At 37.2% G+C, this 13,384-nt stretch overlaps 1 protein-coding gene across 1 annotated transcript in view; it reads right to left on the bottom strand.

Moving 5' to 3' along the window:
• The window catches only part of LOC121866573, a 115,661-nt gene that overhangs the window by 31,879 nt on the left and 70,398 nt on the right, over nt 1-13,384 (bottom strand). The window contains exon 3 of the mRNA XM_042366341.1: nt 5,361-5,470. Coding sequence (XP_042222275.1) covers nt 5,361-5,470 — 110 coding nt within the window. The remainder of the gene's footprint in view (nt 1-5,360; nt 5,471-13,384) is intronic.

The following is a 13,384-nucleotide window of genomic DNA, read 5'->3' as shown; positions in this document are numbered from 1 at the left end:
GACACAATATGGAAAGAAATAGTGAAGAAAATATAATATTATGAAAAGAAAGACCAAAAAAGGAAAAAAAGTCCATCGGTCAACAATAATTAAGAATAACATAAAAAATCGGGCCGTGAAGGTAATTTCTCCAGGACATCTTCTCTCGCGGCTAAGTTCGCATGTTTGTGCAAGAAATACGACGAGTTTCAGGTTCGTTTAAGTCTTAATTTTTGCACTTACAGAACTGAACTGTAATCAACTTGTTCACCCTTATTTAAAGTATCTTATGAGCAATGATATTAATGTTTTAATCATCTTTGAGTAATTATCAATATTGTTACACCAAAGTCACCAATGGCTAATGAAATCGGATGGCGCCCACTTAAAAAGGGTGGAGCAAAACAGGTTTTAATTAGGCGCGATCCTTTTCAATTCTTTCATGCCTTACGCTTTCTTTTAGGTCCTATCCAATATACTAACGTATATAGAATTATTTTTATTATTATATCACAATTTTTTTATTGCCTTACATGCCCCCAACTCTTCAATAAAAAAAATAATTATCATAAGGTGAAAAACATAAGGGAATACAATTAACAGTTTTTACCTGGTCTACCTGTTAGCCGATAAGAACAGAGGGGGGAGGGAGGAGCAATCACTTTAGTACACAATATCACAGTAGTATTGGGTAATGAACAGTCTGTGCAGTATACTCAATAACATGCCCAAATCACAACAATAATAGTGATGAACAGCAATGGGAACGATGCACAGTGATCGATAATATACAGAGCAATATAGTAAAGCACAGATAACAATGTTCAAAGGCAGGGTAAATGCTAGTGTAACTACGGCCTGGGTTCATAGGTAGCGCACCATTAGCACACCCCTAAAATAAGTGATTTCTATATAATAAACATAGATATGTACCCCCTATGGTTACCCAAAAAATCATTTCTGCTTTTTGCTGGAAAAGCTAGATAATGATTTCTAAAGTAATTTCTAAAATTCAGGTTGACTGATTCATAGGTAGTATCACTTGGAAAGGAGCTGTTATATTATAGCAGCTCCTTTCCAAGTAGTTTAGTGTTGGCCTTGAAAATACAACATTGCCACGATCTCTGAGGGGGCTGGGAGACATATCACACACTGCATTTATTTTACACCACTTTATTTTGAAATTTCCACCTCTCTTTTTATATTAGACTCGTGATTATACGAGGCCCCCCGCATCATAAGGGTAACTTGCGCCAAAATTTGAAAGCCGAGAAAATCGCATTTAAAGTTTTTCCAACATCTAACAAGCATAACTTTGTTGTTTTTTGATATTCAGCATTCATTTTGGATGCATTTTAAGGCTAAAGGACCGTACTTTCAGATGGTAGGTAGTGTCCTGTGAAGAAATGTACTGAGTTCTCGCAATGTTGACTTGAAGCAACAAAATTCCCACCCGCTTATGGCTTTTTTTTTTTTTACTTTAATCAATATCAGAGTGTAGATCCTGCCACAGCAAAACTGCACAGCTGTCCAGCAGGGTCATCAGTTTATTCACTGATTACTTCAGTTCCTATCTGTCTCTCATTCACATCAAAAGTGTTCACGAAGCTTGCTACAAATACGCTTCACCCCTAATAATGCTCAGTGTTAAATACAGTGATATCCTAATTATTGTGGGCAATACAGTAATACCCTGCTTTACACGGTTGGTGTTTTTTTACGCGTTTCTACGTTTCTACATTTACGCTGTACCGTGCCAGAACCGGAATCCCACTTTACGCAGTGCATCTACTCATATACGCGGGTGAAGTATAATTTTTTTATTTAGCTCATAAAATTCATACAAATTACCCAGCCAAAATATAATTTTCATTGCTGGAATTCTTACAATTTGATGATCATTTTGAATATAAGCATCATAGATTTTGCATTAGACATACAAATTATAGATCTAATGCAAGTATTTTCTTTACTCAGAGCAAATATTTTATCTTTTGTGCAAAATATATGATGTGTATATTCAAAATATTCCTGGTCTTGCAAGGAATCCAGCAATGTCAATTATATTATCCTAACTTTAGTCTGAGGTATTATTTATTACTAAAAATGTAAATATACTGTTATAACCCAAACATTTCTCTGGTAGGGAGGGAAGGTGGGGGTGAGGGAGGGAGGGAGGGACCCAGGGAGGAGGTGGGAAGAGGGGGGAGGTGGGGTATTTTGATTGACAGATAGTATTTGGGCAAGTATATTTTGTTTATTTACTGAAGATATTTGTTTTAGCTCATAAAATTCATACAAATTACCCGGCCAGAATATAATTTACATTGCTGGAATTCTTACAATGTGATGATCATTTTGAATATAAACATCATAGATTTTGCATTAGACATACAAATTATAGATCTACTGTAAATACTTTGTTTACTCTGAGCAAATATGTTATCTTTTGTGCAAAATATATGACGTGTATATTCAAAATATTCCTGGTCTTGCAAGGAATCCAGCAATGTGAACTATATTATCCTAACTTTAGTCTAAGGTATTATTTATTACTAAAAAGGTTAATATTCTGTTTTCTCCCAAACATTTCTCTGGTAGGGAGGGAATGTGGGGGGAAGGGAGGGGCCGACCGACCCAGCTGGCGTTGTGGGAAGGGGGGGGGGCAAGGTGGGGTATTTTGATTGACAGATAGCGTCGTGAGAATATTTTTTTTTTTTTTATTAACTGAAGATATTTGTTTTAGCTCATAAAATTCATACAAATTACCCAGCCAGAATATAATTTACATTGCTGGAATTCTTACAATTTGATGATCATTTTGAATATAAACATCATAGATTTTGCATTAGACATACAAATTTTAGATCTAATGTAAGTATTTTGTTTACTCTGAGTAAATATGTTATCTTTTGTGCAAAATATATGACATTTACATTCAAAATATTCCTGGTCTTGCAAGGAATCCAGCAATGTCAATTATATTATCCTAACTTTAGTTTGAGCTTTTATTTATTACTATACCTTAAAATCTAGTGTTTTCCCCCAAACATTTCTCAGAGAGGAAAGAGCCAGCGAGTGTGAGAAGAGGGGGGGGGGGAGTTGAGTCCATTATTTGAATGGACATTAACTTGGCGACTGTATTTCTCTTAAATATTAATTGTGTGCGTGTACCATCATAAAATTAAGATGTTATTTTTACTAGAACATAGGTATTGTGTCGGGATAAAGTGGAGTTTGGGGGTCGGCCCGGTCTCTATTTCAATTAATCCCATATGTTATGTTGTTCACTTTAGCGTTTCTCGCTTTACGCGGCCTCCGTGGGTTCAATTGACCACGCAAAGTGAGGGTTCACTGTAGTTTATTTTCTTAATAAAGGGAGAAAATACCATTTGAGCTTGCAAACATAACCCAAAAACATTTATTGATGTTACTTTCCCTGTACCTTTAAAGCAGACTCTCCAGGATCTTCATCTGTGATTACAACCTCCAGGATTCATGTCTCCCAGCCTTATGGGTCGCCATGTACAGTGGTCCCTCGGTTAACGAGATTTCAGTTAACGAGTTACCTTCCATAAGATTCTTACCTTCGGTTAACGAGCAATTCCTCGATTAACGAGTTTCTTACGAGCCGACCAGAACATGTTTTCGCTTGCATTTGGCGGTCCACCAGCTGTAGTATTAGTCCGCCAATACAGTAATCGGTTCTAGGGCTTATATTCCTTACCATCTTAGCAAATATCAAGAAGTTTATACTATTCAATAATTTTAAAAGTTTAATATTAAATTTTTTAGTCATTTTAACAATTATTGAACATAATTGAAGGTAATGAAACTAGTTTTATGCACGCCATCCAGCCTCTCAATACACCATACAGGCGTCAGTCTTTGTGTCCTTTCAGTGGAGGTAACATCTTGCTTGAGACTCTCTTCAACTAAATGCTTTTTTCTGTGTTTGCAAGCAAATTATTGGTCATTTTGAAATTTATTTTACATAGACAATATATAATGCAGTGCAGTGTTGATTTAAAGAAAATAATCTTGAATTACACCAAGAGAATTAAAATTTTATGGGTGAAATGGCACCATGGGGTGACTTCTCTTCCACCCCAATGCCTTCTCTTCTCCCTTGTCCTCCACCCCCATTATAATTCCCATCAACATCATTATCATCATCCAGGAGCCTTCTACATACACACTTTTCTACCTTTTTTGTTGAATTTAGGCAATTTTCGGTGAGCTGGAACCAATTACCCAAAAACCCATAGAAACAATGGTTTCGGTTAACAAATTTTTCAGTTAACGAGCAACCTTCTAGAACGGATTGTGCTCGTTAACCGAGGGACCACTGCACTGTAAACATATGGGAGTGCTACTCTCCAGCCCTTGCTGACTGGGCCAGAGGGAAGATGTCCCTAGCCAGCTCTCAAAGCTAACAGCTCAAGAGAGCCATTTAGTCTCATCCCTCCCTGATGACCTTTCCAGTATGGGAAACCATTTCCTTCTTGAGGAGGAAGGAGAACTAGGCCCCCCCCCCCCATGTGTGGATCGTCAGATCAACAGGACCTCAAGCCTCCCACCATTACACGGCAATGTAAAAAAAAAAATGGAAATACATGTACTGTACAGGTGTACCCCAATAATTGATGCACACAGAAAAGATTGTTGATGGGAGTTTAAATGAGGATAAATCTTGCTTTACAATCTGTACAAGACATGTATGGGTAGCAGGGTGGCACCATTTTTGCCTTGGCTAGCAACTTAGCTTCATCCTGGAGGGCTTTGACAAGTAAATGCCTTGCCTACTTATTAAGAAATAACTGACTGATCCTAGAATACATATTAAATATTGTAACAATAACATTGATTCTGTAATGTTACAATGAATAATTCAAGAAAATATTAAGTTAATATTGATTCTAGTTGAGATTGAAGTTGTATGGGGGCCCATTAACCATAAGCACAAGATATCTCTCCTAAGGCCTATACCAGTTCATATGTGATAATGATCCTTGCTTTTCCATGCGGAGATCTGAAAATCTCTCTCACAAGTCACTCGACAAATGCCTGAAAAATGAAGGGGAGTCCCATACACCTGTTAGTCCATTAAGAACAGTGTGGCTACATCACACTTTATACAATCTCTTTGGTACACAAGGAGGCAATATGCCTGACACTTCACTCTGCCACCTTCACTTCTCCAATTGTAGTTAGGTACCCATATACAGCTGGGTGGACTAGGGGTGCTGCAGAATAAAACCAGTGTCCCTTAGGACAGGAGAAGAGTATTCCATCCACTTGGCCAACATACCATGAGAAATGACAAGTAGGCCATAAATACACATGAACAATACAGTACACATTACCCTCAAGATACTAACCTTGTAGGCAGACTGGCTCTCCTGTTGGATCTCCTTGGGGCATCATTCCTTAGGTCTTCATCATTTTCTCCCTCTAGTAATTCTTCCTTTATTACTGGTTTTGGAGGTCTCTGAGAGAAAAGTGTAAAACTATAGGAATGATCTTGATATCTCATTTACAGAAAACTGAATTAGGCGACTCGTGTAATATTGATACTAAATCTATAGTTAAAAAAAAAATATCAGTGGCTGGAACAAGTCCAGGAATAGTTATGCCATCCAAACCAAAACACTTAAAAACAGACTTCTTTGAAATTCTTAGTGCCATTCAAAGCAGACCAGGTGAGTACAAGACAGTGCCAATCTTACCAATCACTTTTCAATGGCAACCTTGTGATTTCATGACCAATCCCAGGTCAGTGCCAGCTGACTTTGTGACTTTACAGTCCAGTCTTCATTTATAAAATGGGATTTGAGGATCATTCCTTCCTTTATTACCATGATGACTAGACTGAACATGTGTATTTGAAGCCAGGGAGTTGGTAGAAAGAAATGCTCTAACTGGTACTATAAAACTTCACACAAAGTGGGAAAAATCTCTAACATAGATACTACAGGCAAAAGAGCGGCGGACAACCATCCCGCTCGTTAGAGCCCTTACATTCACCTCAAGGCTGAAGTGTGCACATGCACAGTGTGAGTGACAAGGGTAAGGTCATCTGTATAGTGAAGTTCACTAATGGAAGCTGCCAACACCTTTGTTTCGGCCTGGAGTCATCTTATGTTGAAAAGACCCCCCTTCACCCGGTACTCAATGTCCATCCCGCCGGGTAGATTGGCACTGGCACGAGTAAGGAAGGCAGCCAAGAAAATGGAAAACAGAGTTGGTGCCAGTACACATCCATGTTTTACCCCGTTTGGAAGGGGAAGAACTCAGACTGGGTGCCATTGCGCAGCACACTGTCGTTCATGCCATCATGGAGTTGGCTCACAATGGCAATGAATTAGGTGGACAGCCAAAACGGCTGAGGGTCAGCCAGAGGGTTTCCCTGTTGACCGAGTCAAAGGCCTTGGCTAGGTTGATGAAGGCCATGTACAGGTCACAACGCTGTTCTCAGCACTTTTCCTGTATCTGGAGGGCAGCAAAGATCATGGCAGTGGTGCTACGTGATGGTCTAAAGCCACATTGAGGTTCTGGGAGGAAGTTTTCCGCCTCAAGAACAAGTCTGTTTAGGAGGACTTGGGAGATAATCATGCCAGCTATGGACAGCAGTGAGATCCGCCGGTAGTTGCCAGTCTGACCAGTCTCCCTTGTTCATATAAATATTGACGATAGAGGCGTCTTTAAGAGGGGGATTTCCTCCTTTTCCCATATATTCTCCAGGAGAGAGTGGAAATGGCTGGTAAGCAGAGATCCTCTTTCTGTATACACCTTGGCTGGGATTCCATCAGGCCCTGAGGCTTTGTTATTTTTCATCTGTTTGATGGCAGTAGCTACCTCATCCAGGGATGGAGGATAGCTGAGGTGGGTCAGCTCTGGATGCTGAGGGACCTGCTGGGTAGTCAGGACATCCACATTGGTGTTTTGGTTGACCAGTGAATGGTAGTGCTCTTTCCAGTTCTGACAGGTGCCCTCTTTGTCTTTAATTAAGGAGTTACCATCGGATGAGCAAAGGGAGGGTGTGCCATGAGTAATTGGCCCATAAAATGCTTTAGTGGAATTGAAAAATTTGTGCATCTTGTGTTGATCTGCAAGTTTTTGCATTTCACATGCTTTATTTTTAAACCAGTCACTCTTTAGTTTGCTAGGTTCACGGTGAGCCGCCGCTTTGGTCCGAGACTGAGGGCTATTCTGCCAGTCAGTTAAAGCAGCAGGTTTATCTTCGACGAGTACATTGATTTCCAGGTCATTTTCATCAAAGCAGCCCTGGTGTATTCTTTTGAACTGGCCGAGGGTCTCTCTGTAGGTTTTTGTCATGACAGTGCCGAGAAGATTCCATTCGGTACTGGGATTTGGGTTGTTTGTTGTCAGGTTGTTTATCAGCCCATGTTTGAGCTGCTCTCTGAAAGCATGTGCAACTGCTGGATCCTCCAGACGCTTGGTGTTAAAACCTCTTGCGGAGGCTTGCTGCCTTCACCATTTTGGGGCGATGTGATGTGAGAGCTTGGCTCTGACGGGCTCATGATCAGTGTCGCAGTGATCTGACCCACGCATGGCTTTGGTGATGAGGACATTTCGGCGATCTCTTTCTCTGACAATGATTCAGTCAATGGAAAGCCAGTGGTGTTGTCACGAACCCTTTGCCTAAACAAGAAGCAAAGCCTTATCTTTTCTGGGGATAGAGGTTAGCAGTCTGTCTGGGTCGGCATAAAATGCCTCCTTGATGTCATCCTCTGCATCCAGTGTTAGGGCGTATGCACTGATGAAAAAGGCATGACGCGAGTGATCAGTGGGACTCAAAGCATCATGAGGCACTCATTGATCCTAATAGGCATTTCAGTTAGCCTGTGTAGGATGCGTTGGCGGATGGCAAAGCCAGCTCCATAAATGCAGTTTCTCTCCACAGTAGGATACCTGTATTATGTTTAAACAAACACTCATAAATCAACACAGCTAAAATTATGGGATGTGAAATGGTCTGTTTACTAGTGATCAGCTGATGGGAAGATGGGGGGGGGGGAAGGTGAGGTGATATGTTTGACAGTTAATGCCAAGGTCTAGTGCTTATTTATTTATCTGTCCTTAAGAGTGACTCTAAGTTTTCTCTTATAAAATGTCACTGAACTGACATGGGAAAATGTAATTAACATTGCTGGAATTCTTACAAGATAGTAATTAGTTTGAATATATACATGCTATAGTTTGCATTAGACATACAAATTTTAGTTCTAATTAATTTTATTACAAAGGGCTAAAAATTTTCTCTCTTGTGCAAAATATATGACGTTTATATTCAAATTATTGGCTGTCTTGCAAGGATTCCAGAAATGCAAATTATATTCTTCTAACTTCAGTCTGTGATATTGTATAAGATAAAAACTTGAAGCCTATAACCACCAAACCCCTGGCTGGGGGGAGGGAGGGAGGGAGGAGGGGAGGAGGAGGAGGGAGGGGAGGAAGTGACAGTGACATGTTTGACAGTTGGCGCCGAAGGTCTAGTGAAGTATTTATGTGTTTAATTATGTCCTTTAGATTGAGTTTTTGTTTTTTGTTTATAAAATGTCACAGAAGTGACCAGGGAGAATATAATTTACCTAGCTGGAATTCTTATAAGATAGAGATTAATTTGAATATAATCATGCTATACAGGTTGTACCTCTCTAGTCCGGCATTCTGTGGTCCGGAAACTCCCGTGGTCCAGAACGATTTTAGTTTGTCCAATAGGTAGATAGGCAGTTTTTTTACTTATCTGAATTATTATTATTATTACAGGAGTATTAAATTTTTGCCCCTCAGGCCCCAATGTGGGTCAGTGACCTATGCCCGGGTGGGCTAATCCCCTTAAAAAAAAAAAAAAGCCGCGGGAAATTAAGGTTTGTTTACATCCGGCAGTTCGGCTGCTCTCTCTCTCTCTCTCTCTGCTTGTCTATACAGAGTACAACATTTAACCCTTCAATTTATATGAGCAGTAAATAAGTGTTGCTTTCATATTCTTATGTAGAGTAATGACGATATGTTTTCAAGTGTGCGCACTTACATACGTGATCTCTCTTTTTTCTTTACCATTATCGTTAGCTACTTCTATTGTTCCATTTATTAACATAAAATAACATTTCTTAAACAACCATATTAATTTTACTACAGCTACAACCAAGGTCTTATTTTCTTCAGTTTTATATGTAGAACCAGTCAGTCACTGGTTTTGTAATCGTCGAAAACAATGCTGTGTCATTTCCTCGTGTGTTTTAATATTCTACGTATTACCTATTAATGAATTGTATTGCTCATTTTGCACACATAAACATTAATTCAATAAAAAAGACATTCAGTAATAAACAATAATAAATCTTTTGTACATACCTTATATCTCGGCTTATGAGACGGAATTTGAACATTAAAAAAATCTGCCCAAAGTTAGGGGGTCGTCTAAACCACCAAGTATAAAATTCTTACCTCTTAAATATTGTGGTTTAGTGTGTCAAGAGTGGTGATGGAAACATCGTAAGCCACTCACAAGGTCTTACCACTAATTATTTTATACTGAAACTTACGTTTGGCAAGCTGGATTCAAATTAAGATTACCGGTATATTAAAATAATAAAAATGTATTATAAACCTGTCTAACATAACGTAAAAGAGAATTATACCCCTGTAATAAACACAGCTATCATCACACACCCCTCCCCACGCCCCCCCCCATTTGCCAGTGAGGAGACAAGAAAGGAAAAGTGACCGCGAGATTGGGCTATTTTTAGCCGTGGAGGTGGTCAGTAATGCATATCGGTATATTTACTGATAATAATACTTATCTCCTATAAATAATTAATTTAAAATTTATTTTTTTACAAGGAATATTCAGTAAATGACTGCATTAATTCTTGAAACTACTGACAGTTAAATACAGACGCTTAAGTGACGTCACTAGTGTTTACACTACACCAGCTGGTAACATTTGATGCCATTACTTGAAGTGAATTGGCCTTATTTTAAGTAACTAACCATAAATAAATACAAAAAGTAAAAAAAAGATCAAAAGTGAGAAATAATATACTGTATGTATGTTGTGTTGTCAAAGTTAGAGGAACAATTCAAACTGCAATTGTGTGTAAATGAGGCAGAAAGTCAGGTCAGCGCTGAACCTGGGACTTGGTCACAATTTTCGTGATGCCATATGGCAGCAGGGTCTACCATTAGACAACACATTATGCTTCCAATATCTTCCCAGGCGGTAGTATCTACCTGTTTGGTAGCTGCCTACTACCTACACAATTTTTAGTAATATTACTTTGATACATGATAAATTAGACAATGAAAATAAACATCAAATTTAATTACCAAGATGCTTCCCATTGGCAGCTGTAAGAAGAGGGGGAGATGGGCTATTTTTATCCCGTCTTTGTGTCTGAAGTGGCCAGTAATACCATATATTTACTGATCATAATACTTATCTCCTATAAATAATTAATTTAAATTTTATTTTTTACATAGAATATTCAGTAAATGACTTTTAAATAAATAAACAAATAATTCGGTAAATCTATTTCAAGTAAATGGAAATAAGCAAACAAATGTTATTTACCACCACCCTTCCCTCTGGCTCAGGGTGAGATGGAGGGGAGATAAAGAAGGCTATTTATAGCCCGTCTTTGTGTCTGAAGTGACCAGTACCCTAATGCACCATAAATAATTCATTTAACATTTATTTTTTTTACATATATTTTGTTGTATATATATATATATATATATATATATATATATATATATATATATATATATATAATATATATATATACAGTTGTACCCCACTTAACGCGGTCAATTGAACCCAGAGGGTCCCGCTTTAAGTGAAAACCGCGTTAAGTGAATAACAGAACATATGGGATTAATTCCAATAGAACCCAGCCCGACCCCCAAACTCCACTTTTTGACGACAAATAACTATGTTGTAGTAAAAATAAATACTTAATTTTTTACATGGCATGCACAACAATTAATACTTAAGAGAAATAGAGAAATACAGTCGCCAAGTTAATGTCCATTCAAATAATGGACTCAACTCCCTCCCCCTCTTCTCACACTACACTGCTGGCTCTTCCCTCTCTGAGAAATTTTTGGGGGAAAACTACTAAATTTTAATAAATAATACCTCAAACTAAAGTTAGGATAATACAATTGACATTGCTGGATTCCTTGTAAGACCAGGAATATTTTGAATATAAATGTCATATATTTTGCACAAAAGATAACATATTTACTCAGATTAAATATTTTATCTAAAATTTGTATGTCTAATGCAAAATATATGATGTTTATATTCAAAATGATCATCAAATTATAAGAATTCCAGCAATGTAAATTATATTCTGACTGGGTAATTTGTATGAATTTTATGAGCTAAAACAAATATCTTCAGTTAATAAAAAAAAAATATTCTTCATTGCTAATTAATGTCAATCAGTATTCTACCTTTTGCCTCTTCTTCCAACTGCCAAGGTCAGTCCTAAATCTTCCTCTCCACCCCCCACCAATCCTCCCTTCAAGCAGAGGCAAAAATATTTTGTATTAAATAATACCTCAGATTAAAGTTAGGATAATATAATTGACATTGCTGGATTCCTTGTAAGACCAGGAATATTTTGAATATAAATGTCATATATTTTTCACAAAAGATAACATATTTACTGGAGAAAACATTTTATCTAAAATTTGTATGTCGAATGCAAAATATATGATGTTTATATTCAAAATGATCATCAAATTATAAGAATTCCAGCAATGTAAATTATATTCTGACCGGGTAATTTGTATGAATTTTATGAGCTAAAACAAATATCTTTAGTTAATAAAAAAAAAATATTCTTCACAGGGTAACAGATGGTCGGTCGGTCCCTCCCTCCCCCCCACCCCCCACCAACCGTCCCAAGGAGATGTGTGGGGAAACCAGAATATTTAACTTTTTAGTAATAAATAATACCTCAAACTAAAGTTAGGATAATATAATTGACATTGCTGGATTCCTTGTAAGACCAGGAATATTTTGAATATAAATGTCATATATTTTGCACAAAAGATAACATATTTACTAGAGAAAACATTTTATCTAAAATTTGTATGTCTAATGCAAAATATATGATGTTTATATTCAAAATGATCACCAAAATATAAGAATTCCAGCAATGTAAATTATATTCTGGCCGGGTAATTTGTATGAATTTTATGAGCTAAAACAGGCAGTCAGGCAGGGTGGCGGGTGGCGGGTGGGGTAAATCTAAAAATAGCTGCCTGAGCGACACCACCGCGTATATGTGGAAAAAACTGTGTTAAGTGAAAGTTCATTTCATGAGTAATCACAGATATGAAAAAACGCTGCTATGAAAACCGTTAGGCGGGTAATATTGTATATGTATATATATATATATATATATATATATATATATATATATATATATATATATATATATATATATATATATATATATATATATATATATACAGTGACCCCTCGTTTAACGAACACGTCGGTTAACGTAATTTCGATTAATGAACTGCCTTCCATAAGGATCTTCAATTCGGTTAACGAAAAAAAATTCGGTTAACGAAGTTCTTACGAACCGACCTCAACATGTTTTCGCTTGCACTGACCGGGCAACCAGCTTTAATATCAGTCCGCCAATACATTAATCGGTTCTAGGGCGTAAATTCCTTACTATTTCAGTAAATATCACGAAGTTTATACTATTCAATAATTTTAAAAGTTTAATATTCAATTTTTGTCATTTTAACAATTATTGAACATAATTGAAGGTAAAGTGACTAGTTTAATGCGCGGCATCCAGCCTCTTAACACAGCAAACAGGAGTTAGTCTCTCTCTGTTTTCACTGGAGGTAACATCTTGCTTGAGACTCTCTTCAACCAAATGCTTTTTTTCTGTTTCCAAGCAAATTATTGGTCATTTTGAAATATATTTTACATATTGACAATATATAATGCAGTGCAGTGTTGATTTAAAGAAAATAATCTTGAATTACACCAAGAGAGCTAAAATTTTATGGGTGAAATGGCACCATGGGGTGACTTCTCTTCCACCCCAATGCCTTCTCTTCTTCCTTCTCCTCCACCCCATTCTAAATCCCATCATCATCATCCAGGAGCCTTCTACATACACACCTCAAAGTAAGTGAACTTTTCTACCATTTTTACTGAATTTAGGAAATTTTCGGTGAGCTGGAACCAATTACCCAAAAACCCATTGAAACAATGGTTTCGGTTAACGAACTTTTCGGTTAACGAACGACCTTCTGGAACGGATTGAGTTGTATATATGTATATGTATATATATATATATATATATATATATATATATATATATATATATATATATAT

The sequence above is a fragment of the Homarus americanus genome, unplaced genomic scaffold (genome assembly GCF_018991925.1).
Source record: "Homarus americanus isolate GMGI-L3 unplaced genomic scaffold, GMGI_Hamer_2.0 scaffold16430, whole genome shotgun sequence".
Lineage (NCBI taxonomy): Eukaryota > Metazoa > Arthropoda > Malacostraca > Decapoda > Nephropidae > Homarus > Homarus americanus.
The sequence above is the reverse complement of the archived record's forward strand: the minus strand, read 5'-3'. Positions and strand labels throughout refer to the sequence as shown.